Below are 25,161 nucleotides of genomic sequence, written 5' to 3'. Positions count from 1 at the left end.
CTGTTGAGAGATGTGTCAGAGTCAGCTCGATGATCTGTTTGCTCCTGTGGGGAAGAATAGGTGAGATGAGAACAGCAATAGCCCTGCAATGTTGCTAAACGATACCTTTACTCATGGACTACTTTGCACAAAAGCTTAAGCTTCTGTTAGAGGAACTAGTGGCAAAGGTTTTGTCATGTAGTCATTCTGGGCTATTCGTCTGTATATTCTGACTCTAAAGAATCATTCTTCAGAAGATACCACATGATTTTTAGTCAGTAGAGTAATATATCTGTTTTACAGGCTACAGATTCATCTAAAGCAAGTAGATGGGGAGCTTGGGGTTCCTGGGGCAAGTCTCTCTTGTCATCAGCTTCAGCCACAGTGGGTAAGTGTTCCATCAGTAAAGTTTGTGGAAATGAATTAAATCATAATTTTAATGTCATTAGACACATCACGTTGTATCTTAAAGACAACATCTAAAGTCAGAGTACTTCCCTTAACTAACAGTATTCCTAGAGTTTTGTCCTGATTGGCTTGGCAAGGTGACAGTGTGCCATGACTTTTTTAATAGGACAAAGGACTTTCCTAAACTGTGTAACGTGTCAATATAATGGGCTTGTTTGTATAGAATGAGTTACCTCATTGTGGCTGCTTCACAGGAAGGATACATAATATGATACGGTGACTGTCAGTTTGTGGGTTTTGAAGCCAATGCCCTCCATCCCAGATTCATTCACGTATGTGTTTGTGGTTTATGCATCATGACTTCTAACTGTACAATATAAATTCTCAAATTATTCCAGCTTTCACTGACCCACAGTGGAACTGTTAACCTTTATCATGTCAGACAATATATTGAAACACAGAGCCTACATTCTTTCTTCCTATACGCTGATTTCCAACAGTATGTCAGCCCAAAATGTGCATGTGATGTCTTCAGATAAAACTTAATTGTTACACATAAAAAACTCCTACAGACAAAAAGTAAAACATGCAATACTTAGTTCCCAGCATGTAACTAAGGGAACGGCTACTAAGTTGTTAGCTGATCAGTTCTCATCAAGGATCCAAAGAACATCTTCGAAAGATGAAACTAGGTGTATGGGAACTATTGAGTCATGGCCTGAACCACTGATTGATCACCTGAGGAAAGGACTGACTCAGCCCTGGGAGCACAGGTGAAGGCAATTCAGCTGTGTGAGCAGAAGGGGTGGAGCCTGGCTGTACCTCTCCTAGACCCCATTTAAGGGCTGACTGACACTGAGGAAGGGTTTCTGTTTGGAGTTTTCTTCCTTGTGGAGTTTTTTTCTCTGTGAGCCTAGATTTTCAGAGACAGGTGAGCACCTTTCCATTGCACTAGTCCTTTTGTTATTACACCTCCTGTATCACCATTCCACTGTGTTGATCTTTCAGACTGTTACACTAGGAATTCAAATTAATTGCTAGTTACTGAAAATCACGGATACAACCGACTTACTGGTTTATGACCACATGTAGGGTTAAGTAGTTCTTCTTCCTGTTCTTCTTCCTGTTCTCCTTGGACAGTAAGCTACTTTTATCTGTTCCTCAGTGAAAGAGGGGACTTCCCTATCATTCCTATTTTGACCTGTATTCATCAGTTTCTAACTATGTTTTTTTCTTCAGGTAATCCACCAGTTAACATCTCTAATAATCTTAGAATGTGTTTCTAAGATGTTTTTAAACTGATATAAACAAAGGTTTCTGCTGAAAGGCAATGTATTTCATCCTTCTCTTATGCTAACAATCACTTCCGTGGAGTGATGTGGGGAGCTAGTTTTTGGGACTGATTTTGGAAAGTAGAAATTAATTTGAGACCTGGATCTTCATCTAGATTAGTTTCTAAATTCTGCAGTGTGGCACCATTTGATCACCAAAATGCTGCTGCTAGTGTGAGTGGAATGGCAGGAACACAAGGAATGTATAGATGGGTACAAAAGCATCTTAACTAGCTGTGGAACTGTGTGTGTTCTCAACTTGTATTAAAGCATAAAGTTCAGTGCTTCCCTTTCAGACTCATAGAAGGGTGTGTTGAAACATGATTAGTAGATGGAATAAAAGATGTGAACTAACAGCAGTCTGAAACAAATTGGGCTTAGTGTAAATAACAAAAGAGGAAAAGTTATGTGTGTAAAAGTAATTCTGGATTGCACCAGTTGAAATTGTAATGGGGATTAATTACCTCAGTTCATTTTAATAGTTGCAGCATTGGGTCTCTTAGAACACGACACTTTCAGGAGACTTATTTTTTCACCTGTGAGATAGCCATGTTTACATTCTGTTTAGATTTTGCAGTGAACAACATTGTAACAGATTCTGATGTTGCGACTTCTAATACTACTTTCTACGGAATGGACTTTGTTCCTGTAGAGCTGCAGAGGCAGTCCCACTTACAGTATTCTATTGCTAAAAAGTTTCAACTTTGCAGAGCAATGAGTTTAGTATCACAAAGTACGTACTTTTCCTGTGGGGCAGCAGAGCTTTCGATACTTTCTGCAAAACAGACACGGGCTTGCTTGAAAGTGATGAATGCTGTTGGAAAAGGTTTGGGAGACAAACAATGTGTGTTGTATTCCTTCTTATTGTCTGGTAAGTAAACAAGACTTCCTATTTACAGCTGTTTGGTGCTTTTTCTGTAAAGCTGCCAGCATTGTGCATCTGTGAATTGCCGTGTTGTATTTTATATCATCTTGGTTTTTTTGTAGGCTGTGTAAAGTATTGGTTCATATATATATATATCAAAAATTCATTCTTAATTGACATGAGTTACCATCTGACTGTGTCAACATCGTAACTAATTCTCAGTAGGTGTAAATATACCAAAATTTTGATGCATAAGCAGTCTGACTCGATAAGATTGTGTGATGCTATCTATTTTAAATGGCCATATGAATGCCACCTATATATTTGCAACATTATTATTTTAAAAAGTGTGTAGTTGGAACAGATCAAGCTGCCTAGGTGAAGGAGTATCCAAAAGCAGAGAGGAAAATGAGAAAACTTTAAGATTAATTTTTCATGTGGAAGGTTGCACTATGTAACAGCAACGGTCTGTCTGCTATTTAGTTTACAGCAACTGGGAGAGAGTCTAAAAAAACATGTATGTACTGCAACACTTCCCCTATTTTCCTATTTCCTGGAATCTACTTCTCTGAGACACTTTCTGACCCTGTGGTCCAGGTGGGGTTGAGTTCTTGTATTAACATCTAGTAATTTTGAATCTAACTATCCTGTAGGAATTTATTAAATAAAATATTCATTGAATGAAGTAGAAATCAAACTTATGTTCATGCACCCCATAGTCAGATATATTATTTCTATTTGTTTTTTTTTCCTTACAAGGTAGTCTAAGTCTGATATTGGATACTAAATCTTAATTAACAACATTTATATTTATTTTCTATGAGATTATAGCTTTGGATGCTATATTAAACATTGTAATATAGATAGAGAGATTGATAGCTCACTGAACCTAAAATAACTCGATATGCCACATGCGTGCCCTAATATTTGTTCTAGGAAGTCAGTACAACAAGTAATAGTGTATATAGATGGCTTACTTCCTAGGTGTTTGTTACAAAAATTCATGCTGGGTCCTGTGAAGTATTTGCTGCCTGTCACCATCACAGACGTGATGTGAGACTGGATATACTACGTATCTGATCAGTATGGTAAACATTAGCAAGAAACAGAAGAAAAAAGCTATTGGGAATTTCTATAACCTTTCTTCTTTTTATTAAATATTTATTATTCCACTTTGATGTTATTCTGTTTAAAATCTGAGCAAGCAGGTCAACCAATAACAGAGCAACTTAATCTCCTATTCTACAGTAGAAAATGGATTTGCTGTCATTTAAATGATGCTTATTGTTTTAGTGTAGCACATAGTACGAGGGAAGCTGTTTTTCTGGAATTAGGCTTTCTAATAACACCTTCAGTATGTGATTTTTCTTTCTGTCATAGCCTTTGTATAACCCAACTTCTTGTCTGGTCAAGTGTGACAAGTATTTCCCATTCCTTGTTTTTTTGTTTTCAAAATTGTACAGTGTAAAAATAGCAGAAACAATTTGGGGTGGGCTAAATAATATACTGAAGCCCTAAATATATTCAGTTCTTACCAAATACTTTCTCCTTAAGATTGAACTGAAATTGTTGTTCAAGGATCTCAGTCTCATTATTCTTCAAACCCTGATTTAGAGCTTCCAAACAAATCAGTGTGTGGCTGTATGTGTGGCATTGTTGACTTTAGTTTCCAGCAGTAGTTTCCATGTAACTTGCATATTCTCTCCTTAACTAACACTACATATTGCTACTGGTTGTTTTGATGGTGGTTTTGTCTTCAGAAGTCTTCTAGCTTTGAACTGACTTCAGTGTTTTTTTGATCAAGGTCCCTTTCCCTGGCATTTCTGCCTGTGATAGCAGGTTCCATAATGCCTCCGTAATGTTACTGCCTGAGCCATGTATGGTGTCTGACACTAGGTGTCACACTAAGAAAGTTATTGGCTGTGCCATATTTACTGAGATGAAGAGTTTTCTTTTGTTTTTAAAATGCATGGGAAGTTTGTTTTTTTTCATCTGTGGAACCACAGTGGAGTCAATTCATCACAGTAGTTGCTGGGAGAATGAAGTGGGAGAAGTAAGCTCACTGTGATCTTGAGACACAATTTTGTAGTTACTGTCATCATTTTACTCTTTCTCTTACATTGTCCTGCTTAGTAATCAGCAATTACACAATCCAGTTTTTAATACCTGGTAAGACTTTATCACTGGGTTACCAGTGCAAGCTAAACCAGTCTAATGGCTAGCAGCCACTGCAATGACCTGCATATAAGCATCAGGAAGCCATTAGGTCCACCTAGCTATAGCATCAAACCTTAAGCCCAAAGGCTTAAGTGAGGGAAATACCTTCTCAGTCTGTATATGAAACTCATAACTTTTTTTTTTTAAAAAGCAGCTTGTGCGCTTGAAAGCTTGTGGGGTTTTTTTCCCAACTATCTACTAGCTTTAGGAAAGCTACTACTTTCTATAAGCCTTGCAGTCCCGTTTGTTTTCTTTATATTTTATGATATGGAAGAGGTTGAGATAAAAAAAAAAAAAAAGACACCATTGCAATAGCATATATATCTATTACTATTTCATTAAAAGCTTTTATAAATTCTGTAAGGAGCTCTGAAAGTGGTTTCACTTCAGAGCTTAGTTGGAATTATTCATGATTTACAGACTGGATTGCTTAAGTCTTACCAGAATTTTAAATAGAAGGAAGGCAGTTTCCTAGCTGAACAATAATATTCTGCTGAAGTTACTAGTGAAGGGAAAAAAAAATCATGCAGGCAAGAAAAATAAAACCAAAATAAAAAAATAAAGACGCAAAAAATAAAACACAAAAGCAAACCACATGCCTACTAAAGCTCTTCCACTTCTGCTATTACAGATGAGTAAATAGGGTCATCTGAGGTATTTCCAAGTTTACGGTATCAGTTCAGTTGTTTTATGAAATAAACATAAAACAGTGTGCTGTCATCCCCTAAAATGTAGGCTTTTCTCTCATAGCTCTTGTATTTTTGTGCATTATGGAATCACGGATAATCATTTTTGTTTCCAACACAGCATGTAGTTCTGTGGCGTGTGTGTGTATCTTAACAGTGCTGTGTTGCTTTAGTTGCAGTGTTGTTTTCATCTGGTTGTTTTGTTGTAGCTAAAGGTAATGTGCCATGCAGCTTAGTTCAGCAAAACTACTTGTAGCTGACCTGAAAGACTTTCCTGTCATTCTAGCACATGTAAACATAGTCTTGAAAATGCTATGTGTTATGAGGCTATGGGGATATAAGCTTGTCTATGAAATCATAATTTATGCAAATCCATAAATTGACATAAAAACTTTTTTGTGTAATTACAGATGGTAATATTTAGTTATCAAGTCAAAATATGTAAGCAATTTATATCAATGGAAAGAATGGAAATCGTTTGATTTAAAAACTTGTGAGCAGCGGAAATAGAAAGGAATGTGATATGAAGTATCTTTTACTTAAATTTATCAGCATGATTAATAGTTACTTAGGTGAGTTCTGGGAATCTGAGTAAAGAAGTTATTTGAGAATCTATTCATACTAATGTTTTCATTGAACCAGATAAAATGCCCAAGAGATTGGGATTAGATGGAGCAGTACTTCACTATTCAGTATCTGCATCAGAGCAGACTTTACGGAAGGCAAGGAGTTATCCAGCAGTGACATAAATTACTGTGGCAGATAACCTAGCATGTCCTTTGCAGTTGTAAGACAAGAGATAAAATAGACAAAGGCCATTTTTCCTTTAGGCAGGTAAGAACATTTATGTGCCTTGTCTCCGTTTGTGTAAAATGTTAGTACCTGATGTCATTTTTTATATAAGAGTATAAACTACTTGTTTCTGGCACTCTGTTCCTAAGGGAACATTTGTTTTCTTCTTTGTATTTTCCTGCAGATACCCCAGTTTTCTTCTATGCCATATTTCAGTAGTGCTACTTCCCATATGGTTTCTGTAGCATATTTATTATTGAACTCATTGAGCATCTGATGTCCAACCCACATGAAAATCACAGAATCATAAATCTAAGCTTTTCTTTTTATTCCATTCCAAATAGCTTTTCTACGTCTTTCTTTAATGAGGTTTTCAAGAAGAATATTTGTATGGCTATACATACACATATATATGTATACATGTATATTTAGATAGGATATAAAATAGGATATCGGTATTAATGGCTCTATGAAATTATTTATGTATTCACAGTTCAGTTTGAACTAGAGAGGCAAAGAAGTACTGAACTGCCATTAATACTTTTCCTGGACAGATAATTAAGGTACTCTGTTGTCCTACTGCTGGAAATGATTAGCTTTGAAAGAGATGCAGCGAGTGTGCACTGTGCAGGAGACACTTTTCATCTAGAGTTTTTTGTATTATATTTTTAGCTTTATCATTTCTAGTCAGCTAATATACTGGATGTAGGAGGACAAGTGAATTATTGACCTTGAAAATAAGCAAGTGAGGTAACTTCGATACTTACTCTGATTGTGAGTTATTTTTGGTGATCATTCATGGTACATAAGGATGTTATGCACTGTTAGGAATAAGTTTTCACATCATATTATTTAAAGTGCATTTTTGCTGCAGGTCATGGGATAACAGCAGTAAAGGAAAAAGCAGGAACTACCCTAGGAATTCATCATGCAAGTTCAGCATCTTCAGAAGCAGCAGAGCATCCTGCGGCTGAAGCATCACTTACACGTAGGTTTAAGTTCACTGAAATCTCTGGCACTTTTGACACTGCCAAATGAATTCAATTCACAGAATTTTAAAATTTTAAGATTTTGATCACAGGATCCCGTTTACTGTAACTTGTGACTTACAGAGGTGAAAAGATGCTCTAGCTTACTCCCTTTTTAAAAAAAAATTATTCTTGTTGTTGTTTGTTAGAAGCAGAAGATTCTTTTGACCAAAGCTCTTCCGAGAATATTCCTCCTTCTCCTTCATCTGGATCTCGTGGAATGTTGTCAACTATCACTAATGTTGTACAGAACACAGTGAGTTGTTTTAATGGGCCTCTTTTCTCTAAAGATTTTCCACTATTTTTAGTTCAGTGCAGGTCACATTTAACAATTGTTTGTTGGTTTGGAGGTATCTGTAAAAACAGCTTTCTAATAAGCCTATTTAAAGTTATTTCCACTGAAACTAGCCAATAGAAATTCATTTTCAATGTAGCTGAAAAATTATGAGCGTGGGGTAATGCTAGTAAAAATACACAGAAAAAAACAACTGTTTCTATAGATGTTTCCAGAGTAATCACACACCAAAATTTTATAAATCAGTTCGATAAGGCAGTCTCATTCTGTCCATGGTAGACTTGGACTCCATATTTTTCTTGCCTAAAATGTTCCCAAAGATAAGCTGCTACTTAAGATCAAGTGAAAATGGTATTCTTAAAATTTTCATTGTCAACAAGTTTTATTTCCTCTTGTGTGGGGCTTTTAATTAACTACAAATATTGGTATTTAATTGAAAATGTATTCAGAACAATGTAACATAATTGTATGAGCACAGAAATCCTATTGTTAGCTAGAGCAGAGAAAATCTAGGGAGCTGAATGTCCTAAGATGGTGTCAGCAAATGTAATACTCTTTACAGTTCCTATTAGCATAAAGTGGAAAGGAAATAACTTCATTCTTTTATACAGGGGAAAAGTGTATTATCTGGAGGCTTAGATGCTTTGGAATTTATTGGGAAGACAACCATGAATGTCCTTGCAGAAAGTGATCCTGGATTTAAGAGAACAAAAACACTGATGGCAAGAACAGTTTCTCTGTCTCAGGTTGGATTTATTTTAATACAACACTGTCACTGCAGTTTCACATTCATTTTCCAGAATTTCAGATGCCTCAGGGAGAGGCTTTATTTATTGCAGTAGATATTGGCTAGGCTTATGAAAATAAATATTATGCTTTGTATTTGCTCTAGTGTCTTTTTCTTCACAGATATTACAAAAGGTGATGTAAAATATCCTTTCTGCATAATTATATTCAGTATAGTTGATGAGATAATATATGTGGTAATAAACCATTATGCTCCAGAGAGACAATCAAATTATCATTTTTGTAACAGCTGTAGCATAAACATCACTGTACTACTTTGCTTGAAAATGAGTAAAAATGGAATGTGATGTGTGGTTCATTAGGAATCAGAGCTGCAAAAAGGGGCATCTTATGTCCAAGTAAACTAAAGGTACCCTTGGAGAGGAGTTGTGTTATGATTTGTATCTTTAAAGGTTCAGAGACATGGTAATAGAACAGCAGTACATGCACTACCAGTGCAAAATCATTTTAGCTCTCCTGAGGGGAAGAAAGCTGCAGAAATCAATAGACATGGAAAAGAAACTTTGATTTTTACATTTACTCCCTTGTAGAGAGTGGTAAGGGATTTCTCTTTTAATGAGATGTTTCATTTTTTACTATCGGTCATTTTAAGTTGAAACAGACTGTTACTGTCATAGCAGGCCAAAAACAAGTAATTCTTGTAGAGAACATGGATGCAGTTACACATATGACATAAATGTGTTGCAGCAGCACTCTGTTTTGAAGTTTGTTTTAGCATTGATAAAGGGGAAACAAACGAAGGCATAACTACAATCTCAGTATCACAGCTGAAGTCTGTGTTGTGGTGTGGTTCTGGATGTGTATGTCTAGTTAAGTACTTGTAGCCATTGTGCTCAAGCTTAAGTTTGAAGAGTGTATTTTATGGAAGGCATCCCAAAGCACTTCATGCTATAATGACACTAGATCTGCAGTAATGAAAGTGGTTCCTATGAAGACTGAAAACTTTGATCAATCTGGGAAAAGCTATCTGGGTTGTAGCATTCACATATTTAAACAAGGCTGTTTATACAGGCGTATTTGATACCATATAAGAATTGCTGGCTGTTTCTAACGCAACTAGGTTTTGTTGTTGACTTCATGGAGGAATGGATTTGACTTTTATTTAATTTCAGTGTTCCAAATGTTTTTAAACACATGAAAGAGACAAGTAGGGTTGTAAAGTAACTCAAAATCAAGTATGAAGAATGATTAAAATAAGCCTGATACTGCCTGTATAGGACAAATCTTGCAGAAGCAAAACAATTTTCCATTTTAAATGATTGAGCACTAGCCATGCCTGATGCTTTGTAATTTGTTAGTCAGTACAGGTAGAGCAGACTAAATTGGTTTTAGCTTTAAACTGGCCTATGAGCAGTTTAAGCTATTCTGCTGACTATAGAGGCAACCTAATAAAGCTAGATGTGTAGGCTTAAAGTGAGCCTTTGAGAATACTTTCCTAAATCATATGCATAAATCCACCCATGAAATCTGATATAGAAAGTGGTACATACTGATTTTCATGATTTTCATAACATGGTGCTTCATTATAGGTGATCTGTACATAAAATGTACAATGTGTGATTAACTTTTTCATGATGGGGACTGAAAAAATCTATCCTCAGTCTTTTGTCATAGAAATTTTGAATAACACCACAGTAAGTGGTGTGAATTTACCTATATGCAGGTTTATAGGTGATTTAAGATGTAATTGAGCATTACTTAAGGGCTTTACAGTGGCAAATTCATACAAGAGAGACCATGCTTTCCTTGAAAGTCTGCTTTATAAGAAAATCACTCCAAAATATCTCCAGGTATATGCAGTATAGTTCTGCCTCATCCTTGGAAAGGACATGCCTAATTAGATCTCTCTTGTCAGTCTTGCTGTCACAAAAAAAACCCACCAATTTTAGTATCTACTAAAAGTATTTTATGTACATAAGAAATATTTATGTAGATACATTTTTTATGCAGACAAGTAGGTCTTGAAATAATATTCTTTACATTCTGTGGTCTGTGGAATGGATTGCAGGAGTCTTTAAGGTTGCATATGAAATATTTTTTAGTTTTCTTCCGTTGTAATTGGTAGCTACATTTATGAGATGTTATTCATAGCAGACATTGCTTTTGAAAACAGATTTTTTTTTTAACGATGAGCAAACAAATAAAGATGGCTAGCAATTATTATTGGGGAAAAACACACTTAGAATGCTACATAAATATTTTATTAGACTTTTTATTAAAAAAAAAGTTGGGTATTTCAGCTCTGCAGGTGTGATATAGTCCCAAATTTTATTACTACTTTCTAAACAAGCAGAAGCAGAATGTAATATAATCTGTCATAGCTACAGCGCCACCAATAAATACAACAGGAATGATGTATATTTTTGCAGCTGCTGAGAGAAGCTAAAGAAAAGGAGAAACAGAGACGGGCCCAGCAAGTTACAGTTGAAAGAACAGCACACTATGGACTGCTTTTTGATGAGTTCCAGGGTTTGTCTCATCTTGAAGCTCTAGAAATCTTGTCAAATGAAAGTGAAAACCAGGTACAGTATGCAGACTGGATAAATCACAATAACTGGTTAAAAAAAAAAAAACACCTGTTCTTTACTTTCATTTTGCTGTGCAGTTGCATGTGAAATGAACAGTAAGTTTTCCGTCAGCTTCAGAGAAAGCTGGTGTGGTCTCAGGGTTTGTGTCTTCAGGAAATTCATTTCAATACGCCTCAATTTAACTCAAAGATTAGCTCGAAAGAAACAGCTTCACAACTGAAAATTATTTCTTTTGAGATCGTATAGTGGATATCTTTCATCTTGTGATGCTACGCAGGCAGACGTCTGTCCAGAATTTCAAGGGGGCTCAAGTCTTTTGTTTTTGTATCAGGCATTGATATTTACATTCAGGAATTTCAGACATACTGCAGCTGGAGGATAGTGAATTAAAACGAATTCCAGGTTAGTTATTCAATTCCTAAGTTGTATTTTTGTTTCTGTTTCTAAGCTTACGTAGAATGACCTCAAGACTAATTCCATTACTGGGAGTATATGAATGCTGCACATCTCCCCAAAAAACATCCTGAAGTTACTAACACCTATCTGATACATGGTTGCTTTTTAATTTCAGTCATCAAGTTATTTGTGCTGCTACTAGATCAGTAGATCACTGACCGTAGAGAACTGCTGTAGATTCCCATCAGTGGAATTTTATACTGAAACATCTTTCTGAATTTATTTCTTAAAATGTTTTCTCTTATTTTTGTAGTCAGCACTCCTTGCTCTCTGGGTGGTTTTTAATAAAAAACAGAAAAAACAACTTTTCTTTTTATAGTTGCTCTCACAGATAATAGAAGTTTTAACAGAAGTCAGGTACCTACTATCCATATTTTCTGTTTTCTACAGCTATGTCTGAAAGCAATATTATAAATTCAAAGCCCCTATGTAAAGGGGCTTTAAAAGTGAACAAGAACAAAAAACACCTTACAAAACAGGAATGTAATATATAGTAAACAAGTTCAGGCCAATGGTATCTGTCAGTGCTCTTTTACTGTGAGATACCACAGGGTAATACTTGCATAAGTTATAACCATGGGGTTTCTGATGTGCTGCATGTTGTGTCTTAGATAATTCCTAGGTAACTTGGTGACAGTCCTGCTTTTTCCTCTATCTGGAAGAGGATATAAGCACACAAGACTGAATGCAACTGCCTGGATCAACAAGTCCAATTGTCTGACATACATTCTAGGAGGCTCAGAGAATGTATTCCAAGTACACCACACTACACATCCCCACCTATAACACTGAGACCCATGCCAGCAGCCTGAAAGCCACACTCTGGGCCACAGGAGGAATGGAGGGAGACCAAAGGCATTGCTAATGTACTAAGTCCTTCAAATAGCAGGGATTTTAAAATTATTTTTAGCTTTCGCTTTAAGATTTTTGCAGTTAATCATATGAAATGAGCAATGATACAGAAAGGGACAAACTCCAGAGTCCTTTACAGCTTGAGTTGGATCTCCCAACATTATCCTGTATTTACTCTGAACATTTGAAATTAATATAGCAATGTGGAACACAAGAGAAGCATTTCGTGACTCGCCAGTCACAAGTAGAGAGTAGCATCATGAGATTAATACATTACTGCAGTGCATACAGTGATTAAAATAATGTTTCCATCTCTCCTGGGTGTTCTATTACATCACGTATGCGGGAGCTGCACATATCTGAGATGCCCATGGATATCTCTAAAGATCTCTCAGTACATTCTTCAGAACAGGTAGAGCAGTACACTGTCAATAAGTTTTGGTGGGATTCTGAGGGAAGAAAAATGGGTGTTTTTTTTCTAGCTCTTCCCTTGATTGTTCCAACTAAGTATGAATTGTCTGTGCTCTTCTTGCCGACAGTCTTTACACCAATCTCAAATGTATTACAGCTTGCAATTAAGCCACAGTTTTATAATTCAGAGTAACTGCTCTGCTTGGAAGTAGAGACCTGATGATCTTGCAAGGCTTGTGTAATTTTTGTGATACTCATCAGTTTTTTATGAGAGCTAAAAATATATCTACATATTTTGGAAGGTTAGAGGTATTTGGATTTAATGGAAGTTTCTACTAAACCTGTTTTGGCATCAGATTCAAAATTATCAACTTAAGAAAGGCCCTGTTTCATTTAGGGATGCTCACCCTTTCTTTTGCAGATTCAGTCATATTTGGAAACACTTGATGGAGAGCAGTTGGAGGTTGTGAAAAATGATTTAATTGCTATAAAGGAGATTTTTCTTCCAGTGGAATCAGATGATGAAGTGGTACAGGCACAGAAAGGTAATTAGAAATGCAGAGAATTAACCGTATGAACAATTGTTACTTCTGTATATAGTCATTTTAAAAATTGCAATCCAAACTAATGTCTGTTATCTCAATACTCCTCATGAGAAAGTCACTAAAATGAATACTCTTGATGTTCTGGAAGTTGGAAGAACACTTAATATTGGATTTATGTTGTAATTGAAGTGTGAGGTAAAGAAAATACAAGGTAAGAATGTATTATACTATTTTACCATATCATCATTGAAAACAGAAATAAAAAGGGAAAAAAATCTGACTGAGGCTTTCTTACAGAGTCTGTTTCTAAAACTGTTTAATCAGAAAGGTTAGGATTGTTTGGCAGTGCTTTTCCATTTAGCAGTTTCATCCTGACTTTGCACCCTTGCTTGCTAGATGGGAAAGGATTAGAATCTAGTTAAGGGGACCTAGAAAAGCTGAACTTTTTGAAGGAGAAGTACTTTGAAACAGTGTGGCAAAGCTACCTTCTAGATATTGCTTGGCAAGATGTGGCATATAGAGCATTAGAAATAAGTTAATAAGCAGGTACACACATTAAATACCGCAGTGCACAACGTTGGACCATCTGGGACTAACATGGTAATCCATAGATCAATTCACAAAATTGTGGATCATCTGACTAGTGGCAATACAGATGTCTTAAACAGGTCAGGACTTCTGGCATTCCCCAGAATAAGCTGAGATCAGGAAAAGTTACCGTAATTTGTGTCTTCACGCCTGTGAGATCCATACCCAACCTATTCTAGCAAATAAAAAGAATCCCCTTGACTCAAAATTAACTCATGCCATTTAACACTGTATTTGGAATCTTACTTTAAAAGATATTTCTTTGCATCCTTTTTATCTTTTCATAGATGCTTTGTCTATAAATCTACGTTCTGCAAGATATGTCACTTCTCTGCTGTTCAGAAAAGGCAGAGAAACTGTGTTCACATCCACACATTTCAAGTGGCAGATCTTTTCCAGACTGCATTCTTTCTAGCAGCGCTTATGCAGTATGTGTGATGTCTCTCACAGGTAGACTATTGCTTCTCAGAGGAGCAGCAGGTGTTCAGCGTGATGTCTCAGTATGGATGAGTTTTGTGCTGTTTTAGAGCAAGGATTCATTATGTGTGTTGTGCCTTAACTTATGTGGTATTTACTCTGGTAGTTAGATGTTCTGGTGTGTTTTTTGTTTTTGGTTTTTTGTTTTTGGTTTTTTGTTTTTGGTTTTTTGTTTTTGGTTTTTTGTTTTTGGTTTTTTGTTTTTGGTTTTTGTTTTTGGTTTTTGTTTTTGGTTTTTGTTTTTGGTTTTTGTTTTTGTTGAAACAAATCTGCTTAGCACTCTGCTTGAAATGTTAATTCTTAAACATGCTGGCACCAAGGCAATGAGTACCTTATGAAAAAAAAGAACAACATCAGAGTGCTCCGGGTTTTCATCTGCACAAACATCTCCTCTCTGGGACAGCAGGAATGCTAACTGCACCCCATCCACCACCTTGCAGTGAGATGGATGTTGGTTCAAGCTGCAATTCAAAATGATGCATGTCCTTCTATGCAGCCAGACTCCATATTTATTAGTACTTGAACTACAGATAAATTTCATCTATTACTATTAAGTTGAATGAATGAATTTTAGTTCCACTGGAGGACACCAAAAAATAAAGAAGTTAATCATCCTTCAGCATAGCATTCTTCAGTCTCCTGACTGGAGATTGTGACATTTCTTCAGCCTCATCTCTAACCCAGAGTACATGCAACACTGCAGAGAGAGAGCTCTGAACTCCATGCAGTGCTTTGGCATGACCCCTTGAGGCAATGTCCTAGTCACAAAAATGTGTTATCTTCATTAAAATGTGTCAGAGGGAGTGAAGGCTTCTTAGGAGCTTCATAAAACTTTGCGAGTCAGGAAAAACAGACCTTTAATGGGTTGCAAGAGCATAGCATCTGCAGTGTTTTTATCAAGAACAGCAGATGTAAAAAAAATCATAAAAACTTGAGGGTCTATTCACAGAAGCCCTCCCGTGACAGCTGTCTGCCATTTTCAGATAAAAACAATATCTAAGCTTTTACATATAACACTGGGTGGAATTTGCATGTCTGTTTCCCCAAAGCACAGTATTGTTCAACTGTTTCATAATCCACTCAGGCTTTGGTTTGCCAATCTTTATAGAATTCAAGTTATATTCCAGCAGCCCTCTCTAGTCATACTTAACAATCAAGTTTTGCACTTAGGAGTGAGCCAATGCATATTCCTGTCTGAAAGCGCACTTCATCCTTTAATTTACGCTAAGCAAGTGGTCTGTATTTAATGTTAGGAGAAATTTTAAGTATCATTTGGCATCCAGTGTAGATAAAAGTACAGTTTAACAACAGGTTGGTTGGTCAGGATTAAAGGCAGCTCATGTCTTCTCTAAAGAGGACTTTATTCTAGTTTATGCTAAGCAAGATCCTATTAAGCACATTAATAGGTTTTACGCTTACAAAACCAAGTCTGTAAGCCATATGTTCATTTAATGGCATATTTTTATTACAAAATTATGTAGTTTTGTTTAAACTTGGTCATCTAGTAAGAGGGAGGAGCAGGCTGTGTTAAAACTTAGGAGAGAATTTTGAGTTTGGTCCTCCTTGCTAGTTAGCTTATAGCAATGACAAACTTACCTTTCATAGGATTTTCCATGCTTCTATGTTTGATAAAACTTGCAGGTTTTTTCCTTTATATGTTGAAGCCACCCCCTTGCAGAAGCCAGAGATTATCTATTGGTGTCTGAAGATGTTAAAACTTAGCTAGGAACTGAGCAATATTTTAAAAACAAGTTAATTACCACTTACTGACTAATTATGTGCCAGCTTCTTGTAATCAAGTCCATGTTATTTATGTGGTGTCGTTTACCAGTGCTATATACGGATATAGATATAGATATAAAATAGGCCAAGAGGAAATTCAGTGTCTTGTACTTGAGTATCTGAAGAAGAGTGGCCATTTGTTTTATGTAAGCTCTTTGGATTTCATTCAGAGATGTTAGGGCGGCTTTCAGTCTCTAAATTAAATGCTTTTAGTCCAGCACAAGGAGAAATCACTGCAGTGATCTTTGGAGGGCTGCTTTAGGAAAGGAGTGGGGCTGGGCTTTGTTCTTGACAACTTTAAAACTGGGGTTTGATATTTTTTGTATCTTTGCTAAGCTCAGTGAGAGGTGGAAAATCAACGGGAAAAGAGAGGAAAAGGATGTTTTCTGATAACAGTAGAAGAAAGCCTTTGATTTTCCGATGTGTTCTTCGCACTGTGATTGTGCAGTCCTTTCATCTATTTTTCACTGCAGTGTTTTTTCCTTTTCAGTTGTTCATGAAATAACGAGAGAAGCAGCTTTGCCTACATTTGAAAGCCGTTAACAGCAAAGATTTCATGCGCAAGCACATGAGGTTAAGGGAGGAAATTGAAATGAATATGCCAGTTATCAACAATTTTGTCAACTCTGCAGTGATTTGGTGAACTGCCTATCTGTTTTCAGTGTGCTGCAGTTTATAGAACAATTTGGCATTGTCTTAAGAACAAGTGAATTCAGTGTGTCCAGAACAGAAGCAAAGCACGAAGCAAGACATAAAATTAATTTTTGAAGTAGCTGAACTTTTATCAGGCTCAGTAGGGGGACTTTGATTTTTAAGTTATTAAGCTAAAAAAAATGGATTTTGCATATTCCATTAGGAAATGTTAATGAAGATTCCAAACTCCGTCAGTGTAGCTTAACAGAGGAACCTAATTTACCAACTTTTAGGAGCCTGGAGCATGCTAGGCAATGGCAACTGCAGTGGTCAAAGGGATGTGTATAACATAGGCAAAGTTAAATACCAGTGGTATTTACCTTTACCTTGTGCAATAAAGATGCAGGTATAAAACTCATTTCTCCAAAAAATCCTTCATGTAAGCCAAGCTCAATCTTAAAGTCCAAAGAAAACATATTTCTTAGCTGTGGTTTGCATACAGAATTGAAAACATATTTTCCAGTGTTTCTGACTGTTTCTGACTGACTGTGTCAGTATCTGGCCCAGGTGCAGTTTTTATTCCTTGGCTTGAAAGAATAGGTTGGTATCTCTTCTTTGGTTACTTGATGGGTTGTGCATTTTCATCAGGTAACTAGGAAGCATGCAGCTTCTCTGCTTATCTGTCTTAGAGAAATATAGCAGAATTTAAAATGAAGTGGAAAGAATAGTTAGTGTCAAGCTAGGACATCTAATTGTATAGCTACCTCTTGCTTTCTCTCCTCTTTGAGCATCTATCTCCCCTTTCTTATAATCATGGTCACCAGTCTTCAAGTTCTAGAGTATTTGCAGAAGCTAATTGGCTTGAAGTATTAGATTTTGTTATCATTAATATTTGACACAAAGTGTCTTTCTCTTGCAGCAGATATGGGAGAAGAGTTTGTCAGCATGCTCACCGAGCTGCTATTTGAATTACATGTGGCTGCAACTCCTGACAAATTGAACAAGGTTGGTGCTTGTAAGTGAGCTTGGGAAAGAAGGATATCTTTGTTCTGGTCTGACACAGAATTGTAGCTAGCTCAGATCAGACAGTTCAGAAGACTGTAGTATGGGAGGGTGGGACTAAAAGTATAAATACTTTCACAGAAGACCTGAGATTAGTGAGGAATACAGTTGAAATGCCCAGCTAGCACAGTAGGCCATGTTAGAAAGTCTTGAAGCAGAGAAGTCTCAGCAGAACAGAATCAGCAGACTTGGTCTTAGGTATGAAGAACAGTGGCAAAGTTCAGGAGCATGTTTCTGAAAGACTTCTCCAGACCTTCTCAGCTAGAAAGAAGCTTTAATCTCATCAAGCTTTAATCATCTAAAAACTAGATGGCTAGAAACTAACTACGTTAGTAGTCACATTTTGCACATTAAAGGTGATTCAGCTGCTGATCTTAGGCTCAGATGAATGTTTTTCTCTCTAGCTGCACAGATAACTTACTGATAACCAGTTTAGGCTTAGGTTGTTACCTGTTTTAATTCAACTTTACCTTTGAAAAGGGAAATAATAAATTTCCTACTAACTACAGAAGTTGTCTCAGAAGCTTGGATACAACTTTAAGGTTTTTCCACTTTAATCTACTTTCATGCCTGGGAAGGTAGCAGGAAATACAGTGGTTTTTCTAATTATTTTTCTTTTAAGAGTTTGGGATGACTCTCTTAACTCTCCAATATTTTTGCTTTTCTTTATACCAATCTCTTCTTGATTTGGGAAAGTTATTTCCATGCAAATTCCTTTGAACAATCCCTCCTTAAGATGCAATATTAATCATTTTGAAATATTTGTAAGCACTAAACACTAATTCTTTGTGTTGGCTAAGAACTTCATACCTGTACAGGATTTATCCCTGGCTGATCCATCTTTATGTAGCCAGAAATGCTTCTCCCTACAATTTCTTGAAAATACACTTGACTAAATGCCACCCAAAGGCTTGATGTGTTTAAAACTTCTGAATGAAAAAAAATAATAATAATGATAATGCCCTATAATTAATATTTAGGAACATTATTTGATATTGCCTATTTTAACTGTACTTTGAGGTTGGGTTCTTTGTTTGGCAGGCTAGGAAGAAAGCTCATGAGTGGCTGGAAGAAGCCAGTTTATCCACCTCAGCAGACATAGAAGAGAAACTAAAAGAAAAACCTGGAGAACCTGATGAAGAAAAGACTGAAAACGGAAAAGACAAAATTGACAACGATAAATCAGAAGTAAATAAAAGCAAAACTGTGGAGGTAAAATACCTTTGGAGAATAAGCTTAATTAAGCAAATGAGATTACTTCTTTATCTTAGGTATTGGTACTACATGTTGTTCTTATTTGTTAAACTCATTGAATTATTGAGGAAAAATTAATACATAACTGCTCAGTGCAGACCCAACAGGAAATTAACTTACAGAAATATTTTTACTGATGGCCATGAGTAAATATCAAAGTACCAAATCCTCTGCTCATCATATTTTCTTCCTGTCTACATTTCTGTGTGTTTGCATGGATATAAACAACACGCAGTGAGCTGAGAGATTCTGTGGTGTAAATCTGAAGAACAGGGAAGATTGAATGTCTACAGTCCTTAGGATCTCTTTCTCCCAGTCACAGTACACAGCAAAAATTCTTCAGCTTTATTTAAGCTCATGAATAGCTCAAATCACAAACAGACCAAAAAAATAATATTTAAGCAATTCATAAGTGCTATTTCTCTTTATGAAAGATAACACTGAGGGCTAAATGTATTCTGTTCATTTAGACAGCTCTTCTTGTTGAGGTGGTTAATTGTGACTGAATATTTTATGCAAAGTTACAACAATTTTAAATGTGGTCAGGATCTTTGTCAAGATTTTTTAATTAATTGTAATTAAGAAATCGTCTGCCATGGTTTCCATTGGTTTCCATTGCCGGGGAAAAGAATCCAAAGAAGGAAATGGAGTTATATCTGTATATATTATAGATTTTTATGCGATTGCAAATTTCCAATTGGCACCACGTTGTGAAAAGTTGTGATGCCAGAGTGCTAGATAGATTTTTTTTTTTCTTTTTTTCTTTTATCGTTGCTGATAATAAGTGCTTTTTTTATTGGGAGTTTTATCAACTCCTCATCTGGAAATTCATCTGATGAATGACTCTACACTTTAGGCTCAATAAAAGACATTATGACTTATCCTACAGTAAAGGGATCTTCGTATTTTTTAGGGAAGACTTTAAAAGACCTATTTTAGAAAGCCTGACAAATTTCCTGTCCAAATAAATGAGAGATTTGTTCTTACTAGTTTTCTTGATCACCATATGGTCTATATTTTTTAATCTTTGGGTATTTCATTTTTCAGTACAGTTTCAGAGGATGACTTTATGTTATGTGTGGTGGTATCTCTATCTGGGGAGGAGGAGATGTATTCTACGTTTCAAATTATCACACACGTATGTATATTTATCAGTGCTGCTATTATTGATTATTTTGTTCTTTATTCTTACTTTAAGGAAATCTACATGCTGTCCATTGAAAGTCTGGCTGAGGTAACTGCTCGTTGTATAGAACAGCTTCATAAAGTAGCAGAATTAATTCTACATGGGCAGGAAGTAGAAAAGACAGCTCAAGATCAAGCAAAAGTACTGACAAAGTAAGTATTACATATTTCACATATGATCGTTTGACATTTGCTTGAAAATCATTAAGCTCTGTTGAGCTTTTGACACTTGAAGGTGCGGTAAGTTCATGAATCAATACACAACACTTGGCTTTAGGGGGCTTGATGCTGTATTTCCTCAATCAAGTCACGTAGGCTATCTATCAGTAACTTTGTAGTAATACACAACTGAAAATACATAAATTTAAGAAGTCAGTTTATGCAGGAGAACTCAGAATTTGGATTTATAGCTCTCTGTAGTGATAGGTTCTGCTGATTTGAGTGAGTTTTGCTTGCCTCATAAGGATTTCACCCCAAGATGTAAGCGCTTGAGTCCTAAGTAAAATATATCAGCAAGTGTTTGTCTTTAGGGCTAGTAGCCCTAGCATAGTCCATTGAAATGCTCAAGTCCAAAACTAAGTACTCAGATAAGTGCCTTGCAGAATTAGAGTAAAAGTATGTTGCACTTCACAGGATGAGGTTTGATATTATATACTTGTAAATACTTACCAAAACAGCTAAAGATCTAGAATTAGAACTAGGTCTCCATTTCCTCTTGTACTTTAACCACAAGTATACTTCCTCTTCTAGTACAGAGTAGATGTTTTCTGTGCTTAGATAAGAATCTTCTCACTGTTCTCATTAAAGTTTGATTTATTTCTAACGGTATTTCTGGGAGTTGTGTTGCTACAACCATCAGAAAAACAACAGTAAAACTAAAAGCTTAGAATTTTAAAAATTGAAACATTTCTTCATCAAAAAAGAGCAGCGTTTAAGCCAACGTGACAACATTTTGCTACTGTAGTCAGCATTGAAATTTTCAGTGGAGGAATATGAAACTTATATTATGAGCAAAATCTACCTCGAGATAATTTAAAAATTACTAGAGGCGAAACTGCTATAGGAGCATTCCTGGCTTCCAAGATGAAGTTGGTGCCTGCAGTAGTCACAGGCTTTTTATCTACTACCAGGAAAAGGTTGTAATTTTGTATTTGTCTCTCCTTTTCTAAAACAGTTTAACAAGTGCTATGTGCAATGAAGTTTCATCTTTATCAAAGAAGTTTTCTGATTCTTTAACAGCAGCTGGGGTAAGAAAACAACATTTTCTTTACCATTTGAGCTTTTGTTAACATAGTTCACTTCTTAAAATAGAAAGTATTACCAGTAATAAGAGGGCACTTATTTCCACAGATCAAGAACACAGTGTGTTTTCCTAGCAGATTCCTAGAAATGTGTAAGTCTTGACAGACTGCAGCATGTCCTCTGCTTTCTAAAATCTCTTTATAGACACCATTCTCCCATTTTCTCATAAAACAAAATAATCTCAATCTCATGAGAGATTAGAAAAATCTCTTCGGACTTCCACCTTAAAAAAACACTCTGTCTTATATCCCAAAAGAGGCCATTTGGGAACACCCAGTTATCTGTGGCCATCTTTGTAGAAATGTCCGTTCTTTCCCTTTCCCAACCCCTTTACTTTGCTTTCACTGGCGAAGGGAATGCTGTTGTGAAGACAAATGGGCAGACACTGCAGGGGAGCAGCGGGGGTCTTTTCAGGGTAGTGCAGGCTCTGCCTTACAAGATATTTTAAAAAGGACTGACGTCTGAGTGTTCTAGCAGGATCCAGAGGCAAACATTTTGCTGATGCTGAAATTGTTCATGAAGATCAGAGAAGAAACCTGGTTCTCCTGATTACTCCAGGATAGAATGAATATACATCAAAGGAAATTTCCACAGCAGTTCCATGAGCTCTTCCAACACATCAGTGAAGTCTTTTTTTTCAGTTATTTGTTAAGAAGATAATATCCTGGATTGCTTTTGTTTTGAATAATTTACATTCCTTTTCATTACCCTTGAAGAATCTGCTCATTTTGCAATTTGGGATTGTGTTTTATCATATTTTTGTGACATACTTGCAAAAATATATGCACAAATGAAAATAAATTTCACATGAAATATTAAGCTAGGACAACTCAGAAAATTGGAAACAGAAGCTGACATAAGTGTCACACTAGGTTTTGTGCTCATCAGCTCTCTACCCAGATTTTAGGACCTAATTGATCTTGTGCATATTTATATGGACACAGGAAGAAATCAAGCACAAATACACTTCCTGCTGCCAGCATACTCTCTAGAAGAAAGCTTTGTTTGGTCTGTCTGGTGATGTTTAAGAACTGCCACATCCCTGCAAGCTTCTAAAGCATGATATTTTTCAATGATTTGATAGTGAAGCACTGGAACAGGTTACTGAGATTGGTGGTGCATGCCTCATCCCTGGAGACATCCAAAGTAAGGCTGGATGGGGCTCTGAGCATACTGATTGAGCTGAAGGTGTCTGTTTACTGCAGGGGAGTTGGACTAGGTGACCTTTAAGGGTCCTTTCCAACTCAAACAATTCTATGTGGGCCTTCTACTCCCCATGATCAGTCATAGAAGCAAGGAGCACCCATCACACAGGAATGTGCAACAAAATTTGCATCTTCCTGTATGTCCCAGTGGCTTAGTTGTTTCCTTAAGCTGCCAGCAGAACTTGGTTTAACACATTCCAGTATACTGCAAAGTACATTGACTTGTAGGAGACAGAAATAGTTTAGAAAAGAAAACTTGTTTGTTTGTTTTCAAACATAGTGCTATCATAATTAGCTATGTCTTTATAATCCAGATGTTAGTTGTAGTGCTGGCTGTGCCCATACTCCATAATGTTGCAGTATTTCTAACAGAGCAGTAATGCAGAATTAAGAAATAGCACCTTCTCTTGCTATGTAATATGTCTTTCAAACTTAAACTTATTGATGCATGCAGCCAATAGTATTTGATACTGCTCTCTATCTGAAACAAAGTTTATTGACAGTGAACTACACAGTACTTTCTGTAATGGATTTCCTAATAACTGACTGTAAAATTGCTTTTCTTTTACCTAATCACCTTCCCTTTGTTCTGCTATGTCTGAGCTAAAATGAAGTTTCATCATGTTTCTTTAAGTCTGTAATATGAAAGCCAGAAGGCTACAAGGGGTCACCCTTCAGTTAAATTAATGGATATTGTATTCTGTGTTCCAAGTAAGTCTGCTATTTGGCATTAGAAGAAAGCTAATCTTCCTGGAGTTTAATGTCATTCTAAGAAATACAATGCAATATATAGAATGGTGAGAAGGAGGAAAGGAAAAAACTTTTTTCTTTATGAAAAGCAATAGAGATGATGACTCTTGGTTTTCTGCGGCTTTGATTCTGTAGCCTCTAGTAATGTCTCTGCTCCATGTACCCATCCTCATTTCTGGCTGGTAATTGAGCAAAATGCTGTGTGTGCTGAGCCAGTCATACATGTTCACTGGCCAGCCTGTGTTGTCATAGAATCACTCAGGTTGGAAAAGACCTTAAAGATCGTGTCCAACCACGACCTAACCACACTACCCCAATTTTAACAACCTTCTGCTAAATCATGTCCTTGAGCACTACATCCAAATAGTTTTTAAACACATCCAGGGATGGTGACTCACCACCTCTCTGGGGAGCCACTGCACCATCTCCAGGCTGAGGGTCTGTTTCACTTGTTTCTCCTTCTGAAGGGGAACAACTCTGGGACTTTCACTTCCACCTAACCACAGATTTTCAGGAACCATCTAAGAGCATCCTTATCCTTCCAAACTTGCCCTTGAAATCAACCTGTGTCTGAAAAACATTGAGGGGGATGAAAAGGGCACTGGCAATCAGATGGGAAGACAATGTAATCACATAAATCTCATATCCATAGAAAACCAAGTAATGTGAAACTCTGCATTACATGAAAAAGTAAAATCCTGTGTCTGTCTCAGTTCATTGTACTCAGTGATAGAAATGCGTGGGGACTACTGAGGTGTGTATGAAATGTAGGCACAGTTAAAGGGAATAATGTGATAAACAATCTGAATAAGAATCAAGGTGAAACAAGACCTTTCAAGAATCCATAAAAGCACTGCTCAGATACCAGTGTATTTATGTTAAATGTATTTTGTGGCCTGACATTTCATTATATTTTCTGTTTTACAGAGCAATATGAAGGCAGAGGTTCTTAACCCCATCATTGACAGTGTGTTATTGGAGGTAAGTTGTCACCTTTCTCACACTAGGAATGCTCTGGTAAGATTATTTCAAAATGAAACAGTCACATTCATGTCTGAAGACAGAACTCTATATAAAGTAATGATGATACCATTCTGGCTGCTGAGTGCCAGCTCAGAAACGTCGTGTTTTTGTGTTCAGCCTCTCCCACAAACACTGTAAGTAGTAATACTGCATTTGTGAAGGTTTGTGAAAGTGTGTGACTAAAGTGCAACTGACCAGCTTAATTTCTGCAGCTTATTGGTCAGAGCAAAACAGAAAGTTTGCAATGTGCTACTGAGCCCTTCTTTAACTTACGCACAAGTTGCCTGGGCTAAGTCTGCCTCTAATTGCTCTGTTAACAATTTCAAATCTTACAAAGTGTTTCTTGCTTTCAGACAGTTTCAGCCTGTGCTTTTCTTTAAAGTTTGGGTTGCAGAAATGCTGCAGTGTTTCCTATCCACAGGCATTTAGATTTCTTCTAAGATTCACAGTCCAGCTGCATTGGTCAGAGCATGGATAACCCTGTGTCAGGCATTCATGAGTGATTTCTTCTATGATTCAATGTGATCTATTTTTCACCAGAACAGCACAGTGAGTAAAATGGGCCTCAATTTACCATGGAGAGAAGAGGTCAAGTGGGAGTAATATGCTCATAAAGTACTGAAACATGTACTGTCTGCAGCATGAACTCTCTTCCATCAGCTAATCAGATCACATCTCTTTAAACAAACATACAAACAGC

The 25,161-nt window shown here is 36.5% G+C and overlaps 1 protein-coding gene across 7 annotated transcripts in view; it reads left to right on the top strand.

Annotated features, from left to right (window-relative positions):
• Positions 1 to 25,161, top strand: part of FAM114A1 (family with sequence similarity 114 member A1) — a 31,738-nt gene that overhangs the window by 3,860 nt on the left and 2,717 nt on the right. For 4 of the 7 annotated variants that reach the window (XM_085223314.1, XM_085223315.1, XM_010710286.4 and 1 more), the window contains exons 3-13: positions 283 to 367; positions 7,153 to 7,266; positions 7,456 to 7,562; positions 8,213 to 8,347; positions 10,778 to 10,930; positions 13,077 to 13,200; positions 17,600 to 17,685; positions 18,784 to 18,954; positions 20,195 to 20,334; positions 21,356 to 21,428; positions 24,366 to 24,419. In XM_085223314.1, the coding sequence (XP_085079440.1) occupies positions 283 to 367; positions 7,153 to 7,266; positions 7,456 to 7,562; positions 8,213 to 8,347; positions 10,778 to 10,930; positions 13,077 to 13,200; positions 17,600 to 17,685; positions 18,784 to 18,954; positions 20,195 to 20,334; positions 21,356 to 21,428; positions 24,366 to 24,419 (1,242 nt within the window). Of the gene's footprint in view, positions 1 to 282; positions 368 to 7,152; positions 7,267 to 7,455; positions 7,563 to 8,212; positions 8,348 to 10,777; positions 10,931 to 13,076; positions 13,201 to 17,599; positions 17,686 to 18,783; positions 18,955 to 20,194; positions 20,335 to 21,355; positions 21,429 to 21,531; positions 21,575 to 21,960; positions 22,303 to 24,365; positions 24,420 to 25,161 lie in introns of those variants that run through there. The other 3 variants (XM_085223316.1, XM_085223317.1, XM_010710287.4) reach the window with 3 other exon arrangements.

Source organism: Meleagris gallopavo, chromosome 4 (assembly GCF_905368555.1).
Source record: "Meleagris gallopavo chromosome 4, MGAL_WU_HG_1.1, whole genome shotgun sequence".
In the NCBI taxonomy this organism is placed as follows: domain Eukaryota; kingdom Metazoa; phylum Chordata; class Aves; order Galliformes; family Phasianidae; genus Meleagris; species Meleagris gallopavo.
The sequence above is the reverse complement of the archived record's forward strand: the minus strand, read 5'-3'. Positions and strand labels throughout refer to the sequence as shown.